This window comes from Seriola dumerili, unplaced genomic scaffold (assembly GCF_002260705.1).
Source record: "Seriola dumerili isolate Sdu_G_001 unplaced genomic scaffold, Sdu_1.0 BDQW01000017.1, whole genome shotgun sequence".
NCBI classification, from domain to species: Eukaryota; Metazoa; Chordata; class Actinopteri; order Carangiformes; family Carangidae; genus Seriola; species Seriola dumerili.
This window is the reverse complement of record NW_019174272.1, coordinates 13,932,531-13,959,600: the sequence shown is the minus strand read 5'-3', so window position 1 is coordinate 13,959,600 and position 27,070 is coordinate 13,932,531. Positions and strand designations below refer to the sequence as shown.

The following is a 27,070-nucleotide window of genomic DNA, read 5'->3' as shown; positions in this document are numbered from 1 at the left end:
CGGACCCTTGCCATGCTTTTCCTGAGGTGGGTCCCGGCCTATCTCAGAAACACATAGGACATTGGCTGGGACACGAGACTCAAAAAACAGACAACAGAGATTGAGAGATTGATGCTAACAATTGTTCTGATTGTTTCTCTGATAACTTATGAAGCAGACGTGTGGTATCTTGAGGTGCTGATGTGAAGAAGTGATCACCGCTGACACGTCTTTACTTGCAATCAAAAAGAAGTTTATTTACAAGAAAGAAACAGTGTCTAAAATGCCGAATCCTGGAGCATCTCTGTCAATGTGAGATCTCTCCTTGCCGTCTCACAAACCCCTCTATTTATCTGTCTCATCCCACCTTTGGGATGTGCCTTTCTTTTAATAGAAGGGCCTTCACACAAATGGTCGACCATATCTGGTCGATGACCTCTGGTCTCTAACCTCTTAACCTTTCAGTCCAAAAAAGGACCCACACATCCTGAGTGTCTTATATAGTAGGAGACAGAAAACCTGAGGAGTAAGCAGATTTACCCTAATGCACATTCCTTAAACTTAACTTATAATGTATAGTTTCAAGGAAACCTTTGATAAAACCTTAGTTGACACCCTTCTTTAACTTATTAATAAAACTTACATAAAGGAAGAACCTACAACAATTTAGACTGTTGAAAGAGGAAGAAATGAAGTGGATAATACACTACAGACGTTCAGCAGGTTTTTACCAGCAGCTGAATCATCCACAGAGGTGTCCTCCTCTCCATAACAAACACACCAGGGGATTAAAACCTGTAGAAACACCCATGAAGCAGTTTGACTTTAAAACTCAGAGATTCAGCGACGCTCTTCAGTGACACAGGACAGGACGTCTCCAGCAGCTGGGAGCTGAGCTGTCTAACATTTCCTCAGCTTGTTTCTCTGATAACTTCAGATCCAGACGTCCGACGACTAAAATCCTTCATCTGGTTCAGATACAGAGCTGAAAACCACCAAGGTGTCAAAAGTGTATGTGGCTTAAAAATAGATAAAAGTCAATGTTGAGCTTCTGTCAGACAAACACACTGACACATGATCATAGAGGATATGATGTCACTGATAGGCGACCAATGAAACGTTACCATGATTAAAATCACAGATTTCTCTGGTTTGAGAATTGATGGAAACATTTGTGATAATGTAAGAACTCAACTCAAAAATATATAGAACATAGGTCTAGATGTTTTTAGACATTTTAAAGTGGAAAAGTCACAGATTATAATTATAGGCATCCAATGGAAAGTTATGCTTATGTATCACATACAGTGGTGTGGTAAGAATTTTATATAATATTCCCTGAAATTAACTTTTTATTTCAATAAACTGTTTGTTTCAGGTTAATTTCTTAGCTTACTTTAAAAATACTTTTGTAATAGTAATGATAATAATATATTATGTATATATAATATAATAATCCTTGACAGGAGTGATTTCAACAGTAATTTTAAAGTAAAAGTAATATTTTAGGGCTGCAAAGAACTTTTTAATCATGATTAAATTACTGCAATGTCCGTTGAAAACGCGCTTGTTACGCCAACAATATTTCCACATTTTATTGAGTCATCTAAAAATCATCTCATTTCCGCTGCGCTGCTGTGTTATGACATCAATAATAACAATAATAACAGATCCTGTTTGTCAGATAGCTGATCAGAAAACTCTGGACCACCAATTCAAAAGGATTGCTGTGACATACACTCACTTGCCAGTTTATTAGGTACACTGAGACAAACTGTACATGTCATTATAACGACATAAAGTACAGTAGTGTTAAAGTCAGCTGATCAGTATGCAAAGAGAGAATATTTGAAAATATGACTGGAATACAATGATTTTAATGAATGTTTGTATAATTGACTAAATTGTCTGACAGGACCCAGTTTTCTGCTCTCATTTATTGTATTTCCATATGCCTTCGATACAAGGAGTTACCTGCAAACGGCTGCACCATGAATCTAATGAGTGTGCCGTTGTGAAATGAAAAGCAGAATGATTCAGATAGATAACTATATGTGGCTGCTGTGTGAAACCTTGTCACTCATGTTTTACTGTCGCCACAGTATGTGTGTTCTGTGGGAGGAATAAATGCACATGCCTCCGTTCCTGTTCGAGGCCTTAAACAGTTGCTTAAGTAAACAAGATTTAATTTCCTCATCACGAGAAAAAGCTTGAAATTCTAGAAATGTAATATTGAATTATGAAATCCATATTGGAGTCAAATGCTTATAAAATGAGACCCAGTTCTGTACTGGACCCAGATACGGATAAAACACATGGATCCGTGCTGGTCCATTGTGCCAAATGACATCAGCCCAGGTCCGTTGTGCGGATCTGGACCAGATCTTATGAAGGCTGTGGGCCAGATCTGGGCTGAATCATGTTTGCCAACTTTGGCAGAAAAAGTGGGATGAGGACAGTCAGTGCAAAACATACTCTTGGGTTCAGGTTAGATTTAAATACACCATACACCAAAAGACACTTTGTTTCGGGAGAAGTGAATTCACATATATGTGCACTTTGTAATATAAGTGAAAATGCAGAACATGTATTAATGCACCGTGTCAAACATAATGACGGTAAGTTGTCAATACAGTGAGAGGGATTTGAAGGGACACTAAGAAGAGAGGGGGGATCTTAGTAAACACCGCATCGTTTCATAGAAAATCATTTATTTGTTTTTTATGATAGACTAAAGTAAGATAAACTAGATCCTGTTCTACACGACAGGCGGCGGTATGCACCTAAAAGTTGGTAAGGCAAAGAAGAAGAAGAACGAGTGGAGTGCAGCGTGCTGACGTCACGAACTGGCTCGCCTCTGCTCAGTCAGTCAGAGGAGAGCATCAGTGCAGCAGCTGCCGGGACGAGCAGACACAGGGACCCGGTGATCTGCTGCATCGTCTCCTGCTCTGCCGTCATCTTCTGATCGGTGTTTATTTATTCCGCTCCTCTGAGTCTTCTCCTCCCTGAGCACCAGGGGATGGGGGGGATGAGGGAATGATCAGCACCGACTACCCTCCGCCGTGCCCGCTTCCTCCTCCTCTTCCTCCTGGTCCTCCTCCTGTCTGTCTCTGTGTCCCTTGACAATCGTCGGAGCTCTGTCCAGGATGTGGGCCCCGCTGCTCCGCCAGGCTGCGGTGTTTGCGGCCCTGTTGGCGCTGGGCATGTGCCTGACAGGTAAGACCTGCTGCCACCTGGTTGGTTGGTTGGTAAAGCTGCACAGGGCCTCCAGGACCGCTGTGCATCACCCTGTAATCCTCCCACGCCTTAGATCAAATGATGATAATGTTAGTGTTGTGCTGCTGTAGTGTTTCAGTGGTTTAGTTTGTGCACTCAGTGAGTGTATCATGGCCTGATTGTCTGTTTGTATAATCTTTTGGTAAACGTTTAATATGAAATAATCCGAATAGAATGTGTCTGACTGACAATATAATGAATCTTTAACAAGGAGCAGATCAAACAATTAATGCATTTATTGAGAAATAGTTGACATTAATTGATAATCACTCATTTCAGCCCTAAAGCTTTTGCATTGTTGAGATCTAGTGTTATGATACCCTCCAGTCTTAAAAGAAGTGCTGATAGGATCGGTCAATCAATTGATTATAGGTCAATAAAAATAAAAAAAATGACACCAATTTTGATAATCATTCATTGGGCGTCAATATATTTATCAATATAGAACCATTATCTGGCTCCTGGTAAAACGATCACCTCTGGGAAATCTCAATAGGCATTTTCAGTACTTTATAACCTGTTTTCCATAACGACCTATGTTCTTACTGTTTCAAGTCATATGTCACTTTTTATAATGAATGATTTCACTCCTTTGACTTCTGGATCTTAAGTTATCCCTTACTTGTACTTGTACTTGTACTTGTACTTGTACTTGTACTTTACTTATTAAGTATATCCATTTCATGCTAATACCCAAAGCCTGTAAATAGAGATGGACGTAGCCTCTGTGATGTGACCCACAGGTTTCTGAAGAGTGGTGTTGAAGCTCAGAGTGAGCTGCTCCCATCTTTGCAGTGTCTGACTCCGCCCCTAACTCCCAGCTAATCCAAATATGGACAAAGAGGAGGGGTGTGTGTGGAGCAGAGACTTCGGTGAATTTCGGTTTGTGACAAGCATACGCCCACCCACCTGTCACTCAAAGCAGCACGCCCTCAATTCTCCATAGCTTTAAGCCTTAATAAAATGTAAACAGGTGAGTTATATAAACAGGTNACAGGTTTCTGAAGAGTGGTGTTGAAGCTCAGAGTGAGCTGCTCCCATCTTTGCAGTGTCTGACTCCGCCCCTAACTCCCAGCTAATCCAAATATGGACAAAGAGGAGGGGTGTGTGTGGAGCAGAGACTTCGGTGAATGTCGGTTTGTGACAAGCATACGCCCACCCACCTGTCACTCAAAGCAGCACGCCCTCAATTCTCCATAGCTTTAAGCCTTAATAAAATGTAAACAGGTGAGTTATATAAACAGGTGTCATGAAGGAGGAAATTAGTTCCAGAGACCAAAACAGTTTTTGTACCAGGCTGTAAACATGTTTATTTCTGCTGTAAAGTTGGACATTTTAACATGGGAGTCTATGGGGACTGACTCACTGTTGGAGCCAGACTCTGGTGGTCATTAGAGGAACTGCAGGTGTTGGTGCTTCAGTGTTGGCTTCATGTTTCAGCCTCAGTGGTTGTTTGGTTTACCCTGATGAAAAAAGACAACAGTAATGCTGCAGTAGAGGTTAGTGTGATCCTGTGTTCTTATCGCAGCCAATGAGACTGTAAGACCTCATAGGAACATTTAGTATCATGACAGAGGATTGAAATATTAAAAAGCAGAATGTTTAGGTAAGTTGTGAAAACACCTTAGAACATACTGGTGATTTTTAAAGGCTTTTACACATCTTTGAAATGTGAAGTTGTGGTGCTTGTGTGTTAGTACAGTCACGAGCAGTCATATGCACAGATGACGGCCTCAGTGACTCTGGGCTTCTGAACCCAGTGATGATGCGTGTTGCTTCGTGTGGCTGTGAGACCGTACAATAGAAATCACATTAGGCAGTGAGGTGGGAGAAGGATGATTCAGGGCCACAGAAATGGACGGAACAGGATGTTTTCAGGGTGTGTGAGTGGGTGTGATGGTGGTATCATGGCAGAGGTGTCGGCTGCGGCCTGGCTGTCCTCAGAAACACATTCCTAATGTCAGAGCTCAAGAGCTCCCCGCCACTGACCGTAGATGACGACCATTTCACTTCCCACAATTTACCATGAGATCCACACAAACCCTTTCCTAATCTGAGTCAGCTCGCAAACAGCAGTGTTTGAACATCATCAAACATGCCAAAGTTAAGTGAGTGTAAATGGCATTTAGAGCATTATGTGACATGACTGTGCCACTCTCTACGGAAACAAGGATAGTCATATTGTTTAATGCAGGGTGACACATCCTGATTACAGTCAGGCGAAGCCATGAAATAAAATGTACTGATCCATATGAAATTACACACCATAATGTAAACAGAGCCAGGATTAAAACAACAGTGCAGTGAAATCAAAACACTGCTATGAACCTTCAAGCTTAATCACAATCTTTTTGAATTCTATCATTTAACCCAATTCCCAAGTCATGGTGTAAAGGACCGTGAAGAACTGAGGGAATTTCAGCTTCTTTAAAAGTATGAAATGCAACATTTTTTGTGTCTTACGATAAAGATAAAATCAAATAAGGCAATGAAAAAGAATGTAAAAATAGAATGTATCACCTGCCGTCATATGGATTCATTTAATGGATAAATTGAGGTTTTAGTTGCAGAAAGGATTAATTGAAAAATAAAGTAGCAGGTGTTACTGTACCTCCCAGATGATCAGATATCAGTCGAACCTGAGAGTTCCCACCGGTGTGACTCAGTGACTCAGCCAGAGACACACACCTGTTGTTGGAGTGTGAGATGGTGATCCGATCATCCGCTGTGTTCTGTCTTGTTGCTCAGTGCAGCGCTGCTCTTAACATGATGCATCACACTCACCTTGATGTCCTGACCGTCAGCCAACATTGTGTAAATGTACCATGCAGTGCACCTGTGTGCCATTTTCCTTTAATAGCCTATATATGTATGTATTAGGGTTGTTCATAACCGTTATTGATAGTATCAGTTAAACAGTTAAAATATCCTTATTTTGAGGTTTAATGCTTTAGCGGTGAGAGCAGTATTCTGACTGTCACACCAGAAGTGCATTATCCAGCACTGATCTTTATAATGACCTCATGAATTTATAACATAGAGCTTTTTGTATGTTCTTTAACCCCCGTGTATTGATATTTGTAATGGCTTTCAGAAGCTCATCTATTCTGAATAGTACATTTTAATCTTGCCAGTTAACGAGCGTCAGCGTCCAAAATCATGTTCAATGTTGATCATGTGAAGGCTCTGTGTGGTTTTGTTCTTCTAATATTGTGACTCCTTGGAGTACAGTATTGTCCTAATAATGCACCAGAGGGTGAAGTAACAGTAGGGCCTTGACCCTATACATACATATATATATATATATATATATGTACAGAAATAAACGGGTCAGTGTTGTAAGTCATATACAGGGGCAGAAGTAGAACAGATCTTTGTTTGTCCTCTGAGTTTGTAGTTGGGCTAATTATGAGCCCAATCTGTGAATTGTTGATTTAGAAAACCTCTTCCTTCAGGCTGTTGCTTTGAGATGTGGTGAGGTTTATAATTTGAAGCTGCCAGACAATGTGTTCATCAACATGACTGCCACGGTGCGCACAGTGAGCTACACTGCCACGTCTTCTTCTTCCTTGGATGTGTGTTTTATAATTTGTGCAGCCCTCACGGGCGTCAGCAGCATGCAACTCAATCTTATTAAAGAGTCGGAGGCACCACCTAGTGGCACAGCCAGGTACCACAGCAAACTGCACGTTCTCATCTTCTGTATTGTCGGTTAATATATTTTTTATCAATTCAATTATAAATGGTAGTCAATCAATAATCAATTAATCATTGACGACCCTCTTCCTTTGGGAGTGATTACCATGAAATTTTGACATCTATGGTTTTCAGGGACTGAATCCTGGTGACTTCAGAGTCCCCGCCACTACCAGCAGGCTGACATCTGTTCGAGTGAAGTGTCCTGACATGAGGAGGACTCCTTAATTTGCAACTCAGAAGAACTTACATTTCTCTATTTAAGATGAATTAATTTCAGTATTTTATCTAAAAACTCCTTCAAATATCACAGAATTTTCACCATAATTTAAGAATAAGGCTCATTGCCCCTAGGCTTTCATGTTACTTCACCAATTTTGATATTTTTTAACCCATAAGCCGATAATTGAGAGAATAAGAACACATTAATTTATTCTATTTTAGATCCTTAATCATAAAATAATCAATGTGCAATCTAATGGAATTTGAATGTGAACACATAAGAGCAGATATTTAGGCTCCTTGCTGATTGTCAGTTTGCAGTGTCTCTCAGTCTGTATCTTTCTACATTATTGGATCAGTACAGGTCCTACAGATGATTTGATACAGCTAATTAATCTAAAGTACCATTCATTCACCCAAATCTCTTTATAAATTAGTGTATTCAAAAATTCCAATTACTGTTATAGAAACTTCTTTAAATATACATTTCATTTTAAAAATACATTCACACCTTTTTAAGATATCTGAACATTATTATTTTTGTAAATATGGATTTCAGATATATTTTGCATAAGTGCCTCCTGTGCTAGGTTGTCTGGTGACACATGTTAAGTATTTGTGCACATCAGTGACCCGGGACAGAATATGTCGGGGTTTCCTAAAGGAGTTTCACTTTCACACAGTTCGTTCCATTCCTGTCAGTTTGTGTCCTTTCTGGAGTCACAGTGTTCCACCGTCTCTTACAGAATTACGTGAGATTGAACAACCTACACAACGCATTTGAACATGCATGGCCGTCATTCATACACATGCCTACACATACACACACACACACTTGTGCCAGTACACCATTGTCAGCGAGCTACCATGCGGGTTTAGGCCTGAAACATGGGGAGCAGTTCTGGGTTCAGTGTCTTGCTCAAGGACTCATTGACGTGTGAATTACACTTGGATTTAGGTCAGAAGGAGCTGGTGATGGTCTCCAGCTCAGCACAGCTCAGCACGTTTCAATTTAAAGACACAACTTTAGATAATTAGCTCTAAAATAGTTTATTCTAATATTCTGATTCTATTCTTTTGTATTCATTAGAGTGTTAATAAGTAGAAAAAGAATAATTTTTAAGTATAATGTCTTTGATTTGGAAAAAAACACAATACCTACTCTTACCAGTCTTATGTCAGAGTAGTTGTAATGGAGCATTTGATCATCTTTATAGTGCTTGATGTGAAGTTATTCATTTGTGCAGTAGCAGGAACATCCAGCCATGTTTTCTGGTGCAAAATCCTGTTCTATTACAATAATTAATGCAATTTATGGTTGGATTATATCTACAACAGTTGCATGAATGTTAGGTTTACAGAAGGATTAGCTGTATTGCAATATGCACAAACACTGGTGCTCACAGACACAGAAGCACATACATGCAAAACCCCCCAGAATCCTGCAGGAGACCATGTTTTTCCCAAAGCATAGGATCAGATTGTGGTGAGATCTCCCAGGAAATACTGAAACCTCGGCAGCTGGGCCAGATGCATGAAACTCTGTAGATTTATGACTATGAGAACTATGTGATGCACAAAATCAGAAATATACATACGCATTCTTTTCGCAATCAGACGCAATCAGAATTATAAAGCCGTGCGTTCACATGGTTCCACTTCAGAAATCTCACTCATTGAGAAACTGGGTGCATGAGCCTTATTTCCACTCCCACAATTATCCATAAATAGATGGACACTCTCCCTTAATCAATCAGTTTGTATAAAAAAACACTGTCTCAACAAGTGATCAGACACAGAGAAGAAAGATGAGACAGAGGCGCAATTTCACTGACTGTGGAACTGAGGTAAAGGTTTACTTTAGTACAGTCACTCTGATGTAAAGTCCTGTTTCACTCTGAACTTCATTTATTGGGACTGGAGAGTCTTAATGAGGCTCCAGGTTCTAACACTGAGATTAGTCAATAATCAAATAGTATCAAACAGTTACACAATGACTCACAATAAATAATAAGGACTTTAAACTTTGAGCACAAACACAATTATTTCTGTTTATCAATTGTAAAATTGTTATTGCTGTGTAAACAGCAAAACTTATAATGTGATGACAATGAATGAAGCTCTGTGAAGTTGGTTATTTTATTTTATGTTAAATTGCATGTCTCAGCTTATTTTGTATTTTCACTGTAACTTGGATCACTTTGTGAAACCGTGTGTACGCAGGTCTTTATAAATATCCATTTACGTGCAGGAAATGACGTACGCCTGGTTTTTGTGTGTACGGCCCCTGGTGTTCAGCTCTACTGTACAGTGTGCACACACGGTTGCAGGATGTAAAGACATTCATGTTATTTATGTCATTTGTGTTTTTCATCCCCCTTGTGTTTTAATGTTTTAAACGTTGCAGATGTATTACATTGCATTACTGCAGACGTGTTAACGGTCAGGGCCTCACACCCGTCCACCATGCAGCACCACTGTGTCTCTGCACCCTGTTGGCTCAGTGTGAGGATCAGCAGTGCCTCCACTCTCTGCACTGCCTGACGTCTGCCTCTCAGTCAGGGATGAGAGCTGCTCCCCTTCTGCTTAGTGTCTCCTCACTTTGCCTGGAGCACTGCAACACAGCAGGTTTGAATGAGGCATTTTCATGTTTAAGGATTTCATAGGTGACAACAGAACACTGTAAGAATGATGATTCATCAAAATACACTTCGTCATGACCATCCACTGTTACTGGAAAAGATGAAGAGTGACTCATTGATCATTGATCTGAGTATTCTGACAGGAGCTTCAGTGAGGTTTCTATTTCTGCTGAATTTACTGGGAGCGGTCTATTTTAAGACCACTTACTGTGACCTCCACTTGAAGCCATGGATGGATGGAGCTGCTGTATTACACAGGATGTGAATCAGGAATAGAAAGCAGTGTTAATTGCATTTCTTTTATAATGCTCATTTCTCTCCTCGGCTCATCCGGACCTAGTGTAAGGCAGAGCTGTCTTCTTCAGGTGATACAGATTCAACAACAGTCTTTACATCACAGGTTGGGGATATGTTACCTTGCTGAAGGGCATCAGAAAAAACAAGCTGTTCTTTACTTAAAGAGTTCTTCAATCTACGTGAAAATCATTTAGTCAACTGCTACTTGCTACTGCAGCTTCACTGACGTCAGCTGAGAAGATGCTCACTGCTGACTGGTAATCGAAAATCTAAACAGAAGTAAAAATGTTTTGACAGTTTGTGTCATTTGCCCTCACCACAGCTGCTGACTAGTGAGCACCCCTCCTTTCTATGCAGGAACTGCAATGACTGAACAGGTGATCACAATACATATGAAAATACAGCAAACTAATTCAAATAGTGTCCATTTAGTGGAAAGTGGTTAGCCTAGCTTGCTAGCTACCGCTGTCACTATGCATAGGAACCTTCAGTATAAGATTCTCCAGTCAGTGGCCCCCCATGAAAGGTGTCAGTATGGCTGAGGTCGGAGGTTCAAACTGAGCAGCAGCCATGATCAGAGCTGCTACACTTCTCTACATGATAAGGAAAGGAGCTTCAGTGCTTCCTATCTTATCCCCTTCAGCATAGGAAACACTGAACCTTCCTTTAGGAAAGGAAAGGAGAAATGCCGTCCCACAATTCAGTGCTGCAGCAACATTTGAAATGACGCAACATTGTAGTTTCACCTTGGCAGACCTACGCAAATGTAGAAACAACAGAGCAGCTGTTTTATGTTTGAGATGTCAAATATACGTTCATACTGTACGTTCTGGACTGTGTTAAACTATTTACTTAAGTCTGAATATAATTTATTCTGGTTTCTTATTTATTTTAATGACTCAACTTCATCTCATATTCCCTTCATGTTATCTTATTTCAACATTTCAGTCCCGTTTTCCTTTGTTTTTGTGGTTGAAGTAAAAAAAAAAAAAGAAGCCTAGTGTAAGTGCAGTCGGATTCTCTCTGGACCGTGGTTCCTGTGAATTCTCCTTCACATCTTTCCCTAACCTCATGATGTTCTCCATCAAAGTCGAGGAGACGTGGTTAGAAAGGAGATTATTTAGACTTTTCAACCGCAGCCTGTGTCTCTAGGTGAGATGAAACCAACCAACCAATCATTAGAGACTTGAGGCCGATAGAAGTTGTTTCTCCAAAGATAATATGCACAATATTTGCAGTATCATTTCAGTTTATATATTCTTACACGTGACGTGAGGATAATTGTAATGCAGATTGATTTTGTATCAACTCACTGCCACTTGGGGAAAATGAAACAAGCTGGAAACACAACATACTGTATCTGATGCATGGTCAGAGTATAATTCTGTCACTTCTGCCACAAGCAGCACCTTTCATGTGATACATTTGATCCGCAGTTAACACGAACATATCGACTAGTGCAGCTTCAGGATCTAGAAAGAAACCTTTTAACAAATAACACCATGAGTTAGACTGATGTCTGCTTCAATGTAATACATTTATAAACCACCAGTCCTGCCAAGGTCAAGTATGAGTTGAGACATTTGCAACAGTGTTGGTTGTAATGCATCTGAAGGCTTGAAGGACACGTAATTCTCTTTAATCAGTAGAATTCATGTAATTCACTTGAGATGAAGAGAATGAACACATTTCACTTTCTTTGACCAAACAAGGGACAGGAGGTTGCTAGGAAACAGTGACTTTTGAAGAAAGTGTATTTAGTACACTGTGATAATGTTACCGGTGCTCAGAGAGTTGGTGAACACCAGTGCTGCTGACTGAAGCACAAAAAGCCTAATAGCACCTGCTCTAATGTGCTTTACAGCCTTTTTCAAAACAGCAGCGATAAAGCTTCTCAGCAGTGGCTTTTATTTGCATGTGGAAGTATTCAAAGCAGTGCAGCTGAAAGAGTTTTCACACTGTGCAGCACACTGTGAAAAGGTGCACACAGACTTTGTCTATTCATGTTGGCACAGTTATACAGTGCAGGGTTTTTCTATTATGCAAGTTGTACGTGCAGCACAAAACAATACAAAATCTCTTATTAAGATGTGATCAGTCTTTGTGACAGTTTACTATGTGAACATGTCAGACTGAGTAATGAAGAAAAATTAAGTGAAATTTTATCATCTCCACCAAGGAGGTTGTTGGTTTGTTTCTTTGTGTGTTTGTGTGTTGGTTTGTCAGCATGATTACACCAAAAGTAGTTCATTGACATTTTCGTTCATTTCTCAGGAAATAATTTACAGATCGTGGTGTAAAAATGTTTTTTCTTTGATTTTGTACAGTTTGATGCAGATCCAGATAATAATGTGGATGTCTGCGACGTGTAGGATTGTTGTTGATGTAGTTGATTATTGTATCATCACTCGTATCAACATACATCATGGTGGAGATATTTGCAAATGCTACTTCGCCTGCATTTCACTGTCTTTGATCTTGAGTCAGGTTGGTGCTTACACGTCTGCAGTATTATTCTCACTGAGGTGTGACATCTGTGTGCTTCAGCCCTTTCCTGTCTTTGGTTCTGGCAATTAACTGAGCGCAGCTACCTCATCTCAGGCCCACAGGATCTGACAGCTGAGAGAAACAGGGCAGCACACCCTCAGTGCCTCAGCCTCAGTGCATCATCCAGTTGTAAAGCTTTGAATAGATTAGCGCCACTGTTGTAGTCTCCGAGGTTCGGCCATTGTGAGTGTGTATGAGTTGTACAGTTTGCTAGCTGCTTTGGCCATGGCATTAATTATAGTGCAGCAAGGACCAAATCCATGTGCACCCACATAGTGGTAAGCCATAAAAAGTATTAAAGTTAAAGTCTGTAATTCTATAGAAATGTGCATTTCACCTGCTTCCAGCTCTCTGACAGTCTAATAATCATTTTCCTTGTGCATTTGTCATCCTTGCCTTTCTGTGCTCATTACAATAGCCTGAGACAAACCTTCCATCCTTGACTTGTGCATTTGTGCAGTGACTCACCCCTTGATGATGTCACAACTCCTCAGTTGCCATGGAAGTCGTCATGGCAACCAGTGTCTAGGTTCCAGTAACAGAGACAGGAGGGATTCTGACGAGGAAGCTGAAGGGGGTTAATATTGATAGTTGGGTCTAATTATTTTCCACTCTGCAGAATGAAGAGTCCAGCTTTATTCTGCTCCTCACACAGGTGCTGTGCTCACACGTTTTCTGTTATCCTCACAAGTTAATGGATGCAGTATTACACCAAAACAACTAGTGCAACAGATGAAGTATCTGCAGCAATGCTCTGACTGCTCAGTCAGACTAATGTAGAGGTACAGTGAGTCCCTTGTAACCTCTTCACCCTTTAAAACTGGTGTCTTCTCTCTTTTGGGCTTTAATTATCTATATCCATCAAAGTATGAAAGTGATGTGTAGAGGATGAGAAGATTATAATGTATGATATACACCATGCACACCTCCTTATTCATGCATAAACTCCTGGCTGAGGTCAGGAGCCTCACTTCATTTTCACATCAGAATAAGAACAAATGTGATCTGAGTGACTTTGAGTGTGGCACGATGTTGGTGTCAGAAGAGCTGGTTTGAGTGTTTCTGAAACTGCTGACCTCCTGGCATGTTCTCAGCAGTCTGCTAATAGAAAAACAGAAATATAAAGATGTCACTTTGTCACTTTAGACACGGCCCGGACAGCTGTTTACCCCAGTCTTTATGCTAAGGTAGGCTAACCAAATCCTGACGAACAGGCACATTTCACAGTTTCCTGAAGTTTCATGTTGGATATCCCTGTTTATACTAATGCGTAATACATTGTTAATAAAGCAGAGAGAATTATGAGGCGGCTGCCTTTGTCAAATTTTGTGCCGCTTCCAGCACTATTATTTTTCTTGTTTTTCACTCTATGGATTTCTGTAGATCGGATTTCCGATGTTTTCCCTTCATATGTCTTAGCCCAACCCAAAATTCTCCTGGTCGACTAGTAGTCGTTAGTTTAAATCCTTAGTCGACTATTCATTGCACCTTTATGATATTCATTTAACTATTTAAATATAGTATATGGAGGGGGGGGCAACAGAAAATGGTTTGAGTCCAGGGCTGAGAGTAACACTACTAACACTGCACTATATTACAGAGAAATACAAAACCATAATAATGAGCCTTTAGAAACGAAGCTGTAATGAATCCGAATGTGTCAGAACAACCAGCAAAGAGAACGTTAGAGTAAGTGGCCATGCTAAGTGGCTAATGTTAGGTTACTTACATGTTTGAAATGATAAGCCGTGTTTGAGCTGATAGATGAACGATAGTTTGCGTGCTGCTTTCTCGGGGTTGTCCTCAAGCCTCTTGAAATGATCCCAGACTTGTGATTTCCTGCCTGACATGCTGGCCTGTAGTTACTGTGACAGATTGTCCTGTGTTTACTGTGTACTGCAATGAACAATGTCTATGATGACTGTGTGTGACAGTGGCCACTTCATGTGGAGTTTTATTTATTTCTTTTTTCCCTGTGACCAACCGACTAATCAAAACTTGGTTGACTAAGACTCTTCTCATCAACTAATGTTTAGCCCTTCCTGTTAACCCTTAAACCCCCAGGAATATCCTCTCCCACCCGCACATTGTCATATATCAGACCAGGTAAGCAGCAACGGCCTGCACCCATAACAAAACTGCATCACAGCAGCAGCAGAGACAAGGTCAGGTTTCCCGACCACATCTGCTCTCAAGTTACAGGGGATCTTTTCCAAGCTGGCATTTTCCTTGAGATATCTTGTCATCATCTCTGACCTTCACATATCAGTCAGTTTGTTCAGTTTTAATTTGACTGCTTTGACTTCTGTGTCACTCTAGAATCAGATTTCCAGCATTGACTTTGTACTTTTTTGTACATGTATGGACTAAATGACCGTCTAACGAAAACACAATATAATCTTACATTTGTAAAATGCATTTCAATGAACGACAAACAGAAATAGTTTTTTGTGCCATGATTAAGCTTTGGACAACTGATGTCACGGTCCGTGTGATGTGTATCAGTATCACAACCACTAGGTGAGGACTTAAAAATCCTGGGAGGAAGCCGGAGAAACCGGAGAGAACTCACGCAGGCACAGGGAGAACATGCAAACTCCACACAGAAAGGCCCCAAGCTGGTGGTTTGAACAGGGCTAACCACCGCACCAATGTGCCGCCCTCTGGACTAAAAAATACACGACTCAAAGCAGCAATCAGAGGCCGGGTCTTTAATGGAAACCAGGTCGGTACACAGGAAGCCAGCCAGGCAGGGCAAACAAATCCAACGGCTGAGGCAAAAGACTAGGTCGATCAAGAAACAGGTCAGACACACAGTAGACTAGACACAGAGAGAATGCTGGAATGCTTGCTACTAAGAATGATGACGAACTGGCACAAGAGACAGGGAGCAAGCAGACTAAATACACAAGGAGGGGAAGACGAGGAGACACAGGTCCAACAAATTAGGGGCGGGGTCGACAATCACAGGAGCGGGAAACACACAATGGCAGGAAGTGTAAGTCTGAAACGAGAGGAGAGGTTAGACGCACAAAAATAAGACGAGATGAAAAAAAAATATGACGAAAACAGAAAACATGACCTAGATATCAGGACGGAACATGACAATCAGTTTACTTTTGAAAAGCTTGATACCACTCACGTGTTTGTATGGTAAATACAAAGCCAGCGGCTGGTTAGCTTAGTTTAGCTTAGCACAAACACTGGAAACAGAGGAAACAGCGTAACAGAAATACATCTACAGCTAAGTTTCTGTCTTCTATCTTGTTTACAAAAAGTGTTTCCTCTGGACTTAGTCAAGCTAGCTGTTTGTGCTAAGCTAAACTTACTAGCCTCTGGTGGTATTGCTTTAAAAATGCAAATTGAATTAAATTTTCTATAATTTTCTCTTTTGATTTTGAAAATATGAATTAAAGAATTTGGGTTGTTGTATTGAAAGTAAAATTTCTCCGAACGTTGTGTGAAGTTTTCTGTTATATCTTTATCCACAGGATCTCATCTGTGTCCCCGGAGTTTAGACTGTGCCCGGGCAGGACGATACTTCTGCCAGCCGGGCAGCTCACACTGTGGCCCCTGCCTGCGCTCTTTGGTGGAGGACTCCCATGGCCGATGTGTGGTCAAGAAGAGACATTCTTCTCACTCTGCTCAGATCATTAAAGGTCGGTGGTCAGTCCTCACTGTGGCTACATACGTACATAGTACCAGTTCAACTTTTACAAAATAACAAAACAACATGCACATTTTGCTCAAATACAGTTATCCCATTTAGAAAATGTCATGTTAGATTTTACATTATCATTGCTGGGTAAACACCTGTGTCTTCCATACCCAGGTTTATCACACAGACTTTATTTTAAAAGCCTAGGATGAATGAACCCTGAACACATCATCAAGGTTATTTTCTCAAACTGATTTCACAGATTTCACATCCTTTTATTTATTTTGTTTCTTCTTTTCCCTCTTTCATTTTTTTTCCTGCACCATACAGATAATGTAGAGGCTTCTTTACCTTCTCATCCTCTCTGTCCTCCTGTTGCTGTTGACCCACTCCACCTCCCACACATCCATATATCTGTCTGTCCTTGTTTTTCATTTCTCTGTCCTTTCCCTTACTGCCGTCCACCCACACACAGTAACACACACACACACACACACACACACACACACACACACACACACACACACACACACATATATATTCCTCCTACACCACAGACCCCAGGCAGTGAGATGATGCTCTGTAGTGCAGCACAGGATCACAGGAAGTGAATGGGCAGTGGTTCCCTCATTGAAACAATCAAGGCTGCAAGGTTTTTTTTTTCTGTTTTTTGCCACATGGGGCTGCGTTATCTTTTTGTTTTTAATCCACTGATTTTACCCTCCACAGTATTACACACAGTAACTTAAGGCATCAGTACTGATGGTCAGGTGATCTGTGTGGCTCAGATGATTTATTTTAGGAACAAAGATCATTTTGAATGTGAGCCTGACACATTGTCCAGGTTTCAGGTTTGTTGCTCCAGAGGTGCCTGGAGTCAGACTGAAGTCACTACTAGAATCACCTCCTCGTGGTTGTCTGCATCCTCCACACATCCTTGTTTATCCAGAGACATAGAAAATATGAACCATTTGTGTAAAATTTTATCATAACTTCTGTGAAGTCTTGAGTTATGGCTAAAAATTGTTTTGTGAGCCCACACTGACCTTGACTTTTGACCTTTGACCACCAAAATCTAATCAGTTCGTCCTTGACTCCAACTGAATGTTTGTGCCAAATTTGAAGCAGTTCCGTCAGGGCGTTGAGAGATACTGGGATATTTTGTCCTTGAGAATGGGACAGACGGACGGACGGACAAGCCGAAAACAATAAGCTCTGGCTGTTGCCGGCGCGGAGGAATAAAAATGAGAACATGAGATATGACATGGATTTAACTACTGTGATCTATGACTTGAAAGGACTTTGACCTGGATGTAAAAACTCTATGTACAGTTTTGACTCTGTGTCATTTTAATGGTCTGGATGCAGAGAACTGAAATGCCGCTATCTCGACCTGCAGGTTGCTAATGAAGACTCAAGATTTGATTTTGAATGCTCTATAAGAAACTTGACTTGGAGTCGTCTCACAGGATGTAAAAAAGGCTCTCGGTTTGACCAAGACGGACTCTGACATATATAACAAACAGACTTCAGATACATGTTTAAATTCATCTGTTGCACAAAGCTGTTCAGTTCCTGACTATCTTAAACCACACTGTGGTACAATGAATTCTGGGTAAATTAAGACATTTTTCAAAATAAAAAAGTAAGTGACCGAGGAACTGCATCCAACCACTCAGCTCTGTTTCCCCTCAGCAGAGCGTTTGTATTTTGGACAGTTCCAAGGACATTTTACTTGAAGAGTGAAACAATAAAAAAAAAAAAAAAAAAAAAATTGAGTTAGTCTTGGGGTAACGTTTCTGGATTAAAATGCGTCAGTCTTTATTTTAGTGGAACATTCTGACTAACATCAGACTGATCTATGAGCCAAACTAAGACTGGACCAACGCCGCAGACCAGTCTGACATATCTTTGGAGCCGGCCCCTGATTGGTCGGCTGGTCAATGTCTCTGTTGATGGTGTCATCTGTGGCTCTGGGGGAGCTTTATCAAGTCTGAGGAAATAACCCTGATGATGTCATCAGCTTGAACTCTTAACAGAGCTCTGTGTTGCAAACTGGGGGTGTGGAGCTGGAAGAACATGGGTGTTTCTCCGATATTCTGGACATTCTAACAAAAGACGAATTGGAGTCTTGACCTTTACTAGAGTTGGGATATCTCTTTCATGGGTGGAAGCAGCACAGGCAGGGAGGAGCCAAACATAGGCTCAAATGCAGGATGACACAGGGAAGTATTTTGTAGGCAGGTGTAGATAAGAAAACAGGTGAGCAAGTGGGTAAAAAGACAGGAAAAGTGATATCTGGTGGGTGGAAAATGGCACGCCTGGGGATAAACATGGCCAGGGAGAAGTAGGTAATTAAAAATGTGTCATGTCTCCTATGACTTCTCCAACTTTATGGAAGTACATTACCAAATCACTGAAGTGCTTCTGTAATTTATTATTTTACACCAAATGCTAAAAGACTGGATTTTGATCAACATAGGTTTCTGAAGGCGGATATCAGAGCCAGTATTTTGTAGATACTAAACCAGTGGAACAGCCACGTAAATACTGATTTACAACTTTAAGTAGATGCTGGTCTTCTATGCATGAACTCATATACCACCCTCACCAGCATCAGATCACCTCAGACCAGCGGGAGCCAACAAAATGCTGATTAGGCCATCAGCCAGCTCTAGCTGGGCTGGTTTTTCAACAGGTTTCTAGCAGCTCTAAAGATAAATGTTAAGTCTGTCCGATTTACTTGAAGTTTGGTGCATAAACATGCTGTTAATGTAGCACTGACAAAGTTCCCATATGTAGTAAATAGATAATATGAAATGATAAATCTCCACTCACTGGTAATTATGTTTCGTTTGTGTTCCTCCAGGTAAGATGAGCACGTACCCTGAGCTGGATGAGGAGATCGACTTCCTGTCTGCCATCATCAGTGAGCAGAGAACTGAGGCCAGGCTGCCAGGTAGTGGATAGGCTACTACTTTACACCTGTTGGTATTTTCTACAATACCTCTGCTGATGTAATGGCTCCAAACTTTTCATTTCTTTTCTCAGCTCCGCCCTCCCAGGATGTCTCTCAACCCATATCCAAGCAGCTCAGTGAGTCTGGCCACACCCACAGAGCTTCAACTGCAGCGCAGCCTACAAGCCAGAGTGTCCAATTCACCAGAGTGGCTCCACCCACCACCACCACAAACCACACGCCTGCTTTGCTCAGCGATCCCGTCATCCTCCCCTACCCCTCCAACGACCGCGTCTTCATCAGTAAGTCTTTAACCACAACCTGCTTTGCTCAGTGACCTGAGCTCTGTGGTCACGGAGATTTGCTTTGATGATTCACAGGCAACACATTTATTAAAAACACTAAAAATAATATAACAGAGGACAGCAGCAAGCATCGGTCTGGCAGCGATGCACAGGAAGTTTCCATTATGACTTTGTGTTGTAAAGATTGACTGAAGTTCAGTTCAGTTCACATCTTTATTGTCCTGTGAGAGGACATCTTTGCAGCAGGGCAGCAAACAAACAAAGTAATAACAGTAAGACAATAAGACAAGGAAAAGTCCTATACATGCAATATAGAATACAATTAAGATTCAGGAGATAAAAGCAAAGACGAGCTGCAACAAATAAGAACACAGATAAGATGATATGCTAAGTGCTGGAGCAGATCTGATGATCTGAAATCATGTCATGCACAGCAGGTCTGTCAAGGAATATTCTAAATCCAATAACGTAAAGATTGATTGATTGTGATTGTGAAAAATTGTCTGTCTCATGAGTTCTCACATGGGCCTGGGCTGCTGCACTGAATACACTGCATGACGGAGTCACACAATGTCACTTTCACTAATGGAAAATGAAACCCGACCTGGCTGCAGAGAGAGGGACCTGCAGTCCCAGCCCCGTTTGGATTTTGGTCAGTAGATGGCAAAGTTGCGAAGCCTGGAGAAAAAGTTGTGCGCAAGCTATTTCCAATAGTTTGTTCCTGCAGTATTGGAGGCTGCATTTCTAGGACCCTACTTTTTCGTGCCAGCACCAACTCATGAAGAGGAGTACTGGAGGCTGATTTTAGGACCGCTGTCATAAAGGGTTATTCCACCCAAATACTACTTTCTGTCTTGTGGTTGCTATTAGCACAATTAGGGTTATATACAGGTAGTTGCATCTGGTTGTATTGGTTCGCCAATTCAAATGGTTCAAACCTGTGTTTTCTGTAGTAGGAATAATCAAACATCAGTTCTGTTTGACTGCGTTAATGTGCTGTAGTGCTGTAATCATGTAGTGAACTGCAGCAGAAAAAGCAGGTGAGGCATTATGAGGGAGGAAGATTTCCTGTGATTCTAAAATTAGAAAATGATATCCCAATATGAGGTAAGCCGCCTACGTATCTTTCATTTTTTCCAGAAAACATTGGCAGAGCAGTAATTCCAGTTACAAGTGTAAACAATGGGAACCATTCAGAATCGTTTGATTCTGTTTCCCAGCACGTCCTCATTTTTCCATTTAGCTACGTCACCATGACAACAGTATTTGAAGGTCAAACTTTAGCATTTAGCTGTGGTAGTGGCGCGGTTTGGTTTTTGCTTCAGTCCGTATGATCAGTGTTAAAACACACATGCACACACACCATCAAAATCCCAGGAAGAACCAGGATCTTGTTTCCTGGTAGTCGACCTGGAAACAGAGATGATGGAAAAAATGAATCCTTAGAAGAATACCCATCTTTATGGAACATCAGACTCATCAGAGAAGTGATCAGTTCAGTAAAAGACCTCCTTTGTCAGACCAAATGTTAGCACTGCACGCTGGGAAATCTCGTGGACTGTCCTCGAGTTAACAGAACAGAACTTGTGTTACTGTCAGTTAGTTCTGCCACACTCCATTACTGTCATCAATGCTGTTTTCACTGTTGTTGTTTTCACTGTTGGTGATAACCAGCTGCACACACACACTCCGCTTCAGACCCGTCTCCAGAGCAGTCAGGCATCATGTCGTCCTCTAACACCTTCAGACCCGCACAGCGTTCTCTTGTCCTGACTGTCTCTATTTTTTTCTTCTCAGCAATGAGCACCATCTTCATCGCGGCAGGTTCACTGGCTTTAATCATGGCCGGGGCCTGTTGGGTCAGGTAAGAATCTTATTCCTCTCTTTCTACTGCTTTAGACTTTACTGTCTTTCCCTTTCAGAATTTGACAGTACAGCCTGAGGGTCTGCATCTAGAATTATTGTTATTATTGATTAATATGCTGATTATTTTCTCAATTGAAATGATTAATTGGTCTATGAAGTGTTAGAAGAGTGACTGTTTTCCCTAACCAACAGTCTAAAACCCAAAGATGTTCTTGGCTCTATTTTAACAGTCCAAAGCACATGGTCTGAAGCTCATGGCACACATGCTATTTTAACGGGGGAAAAAAAAGACTCTGCTCCAGGTGCATGGTTCAGAGGGGTTGTACTGAACCCCTTCATTATTCATGGGAGTGTGTTTGGTGTAACATGCAATAAACCAATCACAGTGCCATCTCCAGATTCCCTTTAAAAGCCAGGTGAGCTGCACCTTGTCGTATTGTTATTATAATGGTGCAGTGTTTCACACAGAGTTAGATTCTGTCTGCGGTCAGGTGATCACATACTGTGACTGACCAGAGAGTCCAGTCCAGACCAGTAAAACCAGTCCTGTCCAGTGAGACCAGTCCTGACCAGTGAAACCAGTCCTCACAAGTGAGTCCAGTCCTGACCAGTGAAACCAGTCCTGACCACTGAGACCTGGCCTGACCAGTGAAACCAGTCCTGTCTAGTGAGACCAGTCCTGACCAGTGAGTCCAGTCCTGACCAGAGAGTCCAGTCCAGACCAGTAAAACCAGTCCTGACCAGTGAGTCCAGTCCTGACCAGTGAAACCAGTCCTGACCAGTGAGTCCAGTCCTGACTAGTGAGTCCAGTCCAGACCAGTAAAACCACTGAAACCTGGCCTTTCCAGTGAGACCAGTCCTGACCAGTGAAACCAGTCCAGACCAGTAAAACCAGTCCTGACGACTGAGTCCAGTCCTGACCACTGAGACCAGTCCTGTCCAGTGAGTCCAGGCCTGACCAGTGAAACCAGTTCTGACCACTGAGTCTAGTTCTGACCAGTGAGTCTAGTCCTGACAACTGAGCCCAGTCAGACCAGGGAGTCTCCTGACCAGTGAGACCAGTCCTGACCAGTGAGACCAGTCAGACCAGTGAAACCAGTCCTGACCAGTGAGCCCAGTCCTGGCCAATGAAACCAGTTCTGACCAGTGGGTCTCCTGACCAGTGAGTCTACTGACCAGTAAGGCAATGAGGAGTTTACAATGCCCTCACCATTGGTAAAATCACAGAGACACAGCAATACATGCCAGTCAGTTCTAAATGCATTCAAAAAGATCTCCTCTAGTCATTTCATTTTTTTCTGACAGATTGCAGAAAGGTGTGCGTCTCACTCAGAAGGTGGACTTTGCTGCGTATGGACTGATTAGAGCCCAAAACTTTGACAGTTTGGTAAGCAGAAAAACTTCTATCTCTCCTCGATATAGTAACAGTAATAAGTCTAGTAACTGATAATATCATATACCACAAGTACTATATTGTAATATATTGAAAATTTTTAAGCTTATAAATTTGAAATACTTTATCAGTGGCACGACTGTAATAATATAACTTACTGATACCACTGTAGCCAAAACATGTAGATGTTGAATGTGACAGATCCTTTTTACAGATTACAGACCTGTTGTCATACTGCTACCAAATCTGGAATTAAACCTATGTGCTTAACAACTTTCCACAAAGAACAATAGGCCAGCATATCATAATATCTTCATTTTTTTTTAAAATGCATCATCACCAATTGTCCGATTTCTTGCTGGGTAGCATTGGCCATTAAGCTAGTTGTATGTGTCTCGCGCCCCAGAAGGACCTGTCCTTTCAGCTGTGTCAGAACCTGAACATGTGCAGTACAGACACATGCTAGAAAGTGCATATCACCTGAACCGTGTGACTGTGATGTGGATGAATACCACTGACTTTCTCATGGCCCCTCTGCCCCTCGGTGTGCTCTAGCCTGGGGACAAGAAGCTGGCTCACAGCGCTCAGATGTACCACTACCAGCACCAGAAGCAGCAGATGCTTTCCCTGGAGAAGTGAGTCATCCTCCACACACACACACACACTCATCTTTCCTTGACATGTCTGATTGGCCCAATCCCAATGTCCCACCTAAGGCCTAAGCCCTGGAACCTCACAGATTTAATTGACGTCACCTGGTAAATTACTGAGTGCAAGAGGCTGAAAGGGTTCAAAATGGTATGAAGAGGAATGGGACAGCACTTCGTCACATATCACGCACAACAAGCCATCTTACCGAGAACACACCTCCAAATCTGTGAGTCTGTGAGGGTGGACATTGGGGTTTGGGCCCTTGTCTCCTCTGTCATCCTCCCCTGCCTTCTCTGCCTCCATCAATCTGGGGCTGTCCTCTGAGTATTGTGTGACTTTTATATGTCTTTAGATCTATGTGTCTGTGCTTGCTTTACTGGAAAACTGGGAGTCCAACATACTTGTGGGGTCTGACAACTTTGTTGGGCTTTATGTCAATATAAAGTGTGTGTGTGTGTGTGTGTGTGTGTGTGTGTGTGTGTGTGTGTGTGTGTGTGTGTGTGTGTGTGTGTGTGTGTCTAGACACAGGGATGAGCTCAAAGTTCCTGACTCAGGAGCATCAACAGACGAGGAGAACGAGGACGGAGATTTCACCGTATATGAGTGTCCTGGTTTGGCACCTGTGAGTAAATGATCTCCACTTTCATTATGTTGTACTGTGTCTATCATCACATCAGTATAATCATCCACAGTGATGAATCAGTTGTCAGTGGGAAACCCTCAACCAGAATTAAAGAACAAAATCATGGCAAATAAATGTATATCTTTCATTTTCAGTCATTTAACTTAAAGCTGCACAAATCAATAATATTTATATTAGCAATGGCTCAAATGATGATAGAGCTGCAGTTTCCAGCAGTTCTATGGAGCATTTGCTTTAATTGTCTAGCCTGCAGTCTCAAGTGTTAAGGCCAGGCTAGTGAGCCCAGGAGACTGGAGGAGGATAGAAGAACATTTATCACCGTGTTATAGGAACAGCATTTGAGCCGTGGATGAGCATGAGGCCTGGGCTCGTGGTTGGTTGAGCTAAGCCGGGTGTCAGGAGAATGAATATTAGTGCAGTAAGATTCTCTCTGGACTGTGGTTGTCCACAAATTCTCCTTTACATCCTTCCACATCTTTCCTTAACGTCATGGTGTTTTCCACTGAAGTCAAGGACAAGTGGTTAGAAAAGGAGATTATTTAGACTTTTGACATTTGATTTCTGATAATGGGCTACGTTACCCAGAATCCTCTCCCCTCTCTCTGTCCATCTTTAGACGGGGGAAATGGAAGTGAAGAACCCGCTGTTTGATGATTCCACCCTCTACCTTCAGAAGTTCCACAAGTAAACCTGGACGTTCAACACTGCAGCACTTGTGTGTACAAATAGTTTAATTTACACACATCCTCAGTCCTCAGTCCAGTCATTTAATGGAGAGGATGGAGAGTATGAGGTACATGGAGGAGCAAGAGCAAGAGCAAGAGGAAGAGGAGCGCGTGGACAGTGAACGGACGTCACAGAAAGGTTTCTTGTTTGAAGCAGGACTGAATCTGGGACCAATGTCTCCCATCCTACAGCCACACTCTCTTCTTTTTTATGTCATCACTCATTTTTCCTAGTTTTGTTTACAACTGACTTCTGTCAGGTAGCAGACACATATTCAATATAATATCCTTTGTCGATAGAGCAGAGTCCCATGCACATACAGTTTTCTGATGCCACTAAGTTAAGTGCTTCTGTCAGTTAATTGATAGATATATATATTTATGAATAAGTCAATACTCCTTAATTTATCAAGTTCCCATTGCAGGCTATGGTTTGACTGAAGTATTTTTTAAAAGAAATGTGATTTTAATATTTCATGCAGCACCCTGATCTCACTGTTATGTAGCTATTCAGTCTAGTTGCTCTATGCATGAATTGATGATGCTGTGTATGAAACATGGGAGCCAATATGCATTAACAGGTCTTACAAGTTTCTTGCTAACTTGAATGATTTCAAAGGAATTTGAATCTCTCTATGTAGAACTCGGAGACTGAGCGAGGCCATGCTGTATTTATGCTATCTGACTAACGCGGCTGGTCCCCATGGTTTTGTGATCTGTATTTAGCTGCTAATGTGTACAGGAGAGAGATCTTACCTCTCACTCTGTGTTCATACACATGTTCCTCTAGATTCTCCAGTGCTGTGTCAAATATTGAGCTGTTTGCTTTCTTATCATTGACTGTGTTTGCAGGGTTCCTACACATGTGGACAGTCTCAGAAAAGTTGTGATGTTCAAGTTTTGAAAACATTATACCCATTATATGTGTTGTGCATAATCGTTTTTAACTGAAATGTAATAGTTTTGTAGATTAAAGGTGCTATATGTAAGTTTTTACTATCGCTACATAGCTAACATTAGCATTAGCAGCTAATTACTTACTTATCAGTGTAGAAGAAACGTTTGCAAATTCAGCATCAGACTTTATTCCTTTATTCACCAACAGCTGTCTCCAGAAGTGGAAAGCAAGTGCGATTTTAAGCCTCGTTTTGCTTCTGTTTCTATCACGTCTTTTCTTCTACTTCAGTAAGCATGCTAATCAGCTCGCCCTGGCCCATCGGTGCCAATACTACTTTGCGATCGTGAGTCACTGTAGCATCTAGTCTGCCCTCAGTTCAGCATGAGAGGACAAAGAAGTAGCACTGCGAAGAGGGGCGTATTCTACGACGGAGTATTGGGGCCACATTGAGGGAAAAAATATCGGAGATTTCGAGAATAAACTCGTAATTTAAAAAATTCATAATATTTCATAATATAATGAGAATCAAGTGGTCATTTTAGGTTCCGTGTTGTTTTAGAGGGGAAATATAGGGGGTAGGGGAAGCTTTAAAATGAGGAACGTGTAGCATCCTGTGAAGTTATACTGCAGCAGAGGTTTCACAAATAAAGAGATCATCATCATCATCATCATCATCATCATCATCATCATCATCAGCACCAGGACACTGAAAAGATTGTGAAGAAACGGAGTCTATTCTATTGTTAGACAGACAGACAAACAGCAGCTGCCAGAAGCAGCTCAGGCTGCCACTGACTGTCCTTTCACCCGTTTGATTGGTTGATTGTAATATTCCTAAAAAATTATGTTATTTTCAACTTCAACTTTTCAACTTTATGAATTTTTTCTTGAAATATTAAGATTTTATTGTCAAAATTATGACCTTTTTCTCTTAATATTATGACGTTATTCTCAAAATTTCAGATTTCCTGTTTCCTCAATGGGGCCCTAATACTCCGTCGTAGTATTCTGACCTTTTGACTTGTAAACACACCGTCGGCTGAAACTTTTGGCAAGTGACCATTATCATTACCACCACCCACTTAGAATAAACTTAGATATAGCACCTTTCAGGGGAAAGCAGAGAGCATCCAAACACTGTAACACAAGTCCTAAACTTTTATTAGAAGTGAACAGGCAATGTTTCAAGTCTGCCAAGTCTTTATCAGGCAACACATGACAAAAAGGGAAGGTGACATCATGATAATGTCAAGGACAGCCAAAGCAAAATGACAAGAGATAAATATTTGTGTATTTTCACACATAGTATTGGA

General features: G+C 41.4%; 1 protein-coding gene across 1 annotated transcript; it reads left to right on the top strand.

Annotated features, from left to right (window-relative positions):
* Window positions 1-2,861: 2,861 nt before the first annotated feature.
* On the top strand, window positions 2,862-26,381 carry npdc1 (neural proliferation, differentiation and control 1). Its single transcript, XM_022758015.1, has 9 exons — window positions 2,862-3,195; window positions 16,151-16,318; window positions 19,187-19,276; window positions 19,369-19,578; window positions 21,379-21,445; window positions 22,753-22,834; window positions 23,396-23,475; window positions 24,014-24,113; window positions 24,751-26,381. The coding sequence occupies exons 1-9, from the start codon at window positions 3,126-3,128 to the stop codon at window positions 24,820-24,822; spliced, it is 939 nt and encodes a 312-aa protein (XP_022613736.1). The 5' UTR covers window positions 2,862-3,125; the 3' UTR covers window positions 24,823-26,381.
* The last annotated feature ends 689 nt before the right edge of the window (window positions 26,382-27,070 follow it).

Coding starts and splice junctions, on each gene's coding strand:
- npdc1 (XM_022758015.1), top strand. CDS start 3,126: ATGTGGGCCCCGCTGCTCCGCCAGGCTGCGGTGTTTGCGGCCCTGTTG. Junction 3,196..16,150: donor GCTGGGCATGTGCCTGACAG/GTAAGACCTGCT, acceptor CTTTATCCACAG/GATCTCATCTGTGTCCCCGG. Junction 19,277..19,368: donor AACTGAGGCCAGGCTGCCAG/GTAGTGGATAGG, acceptor TTCTTTTCTCAG/CTCCGCCCTCCCAGGATGTC.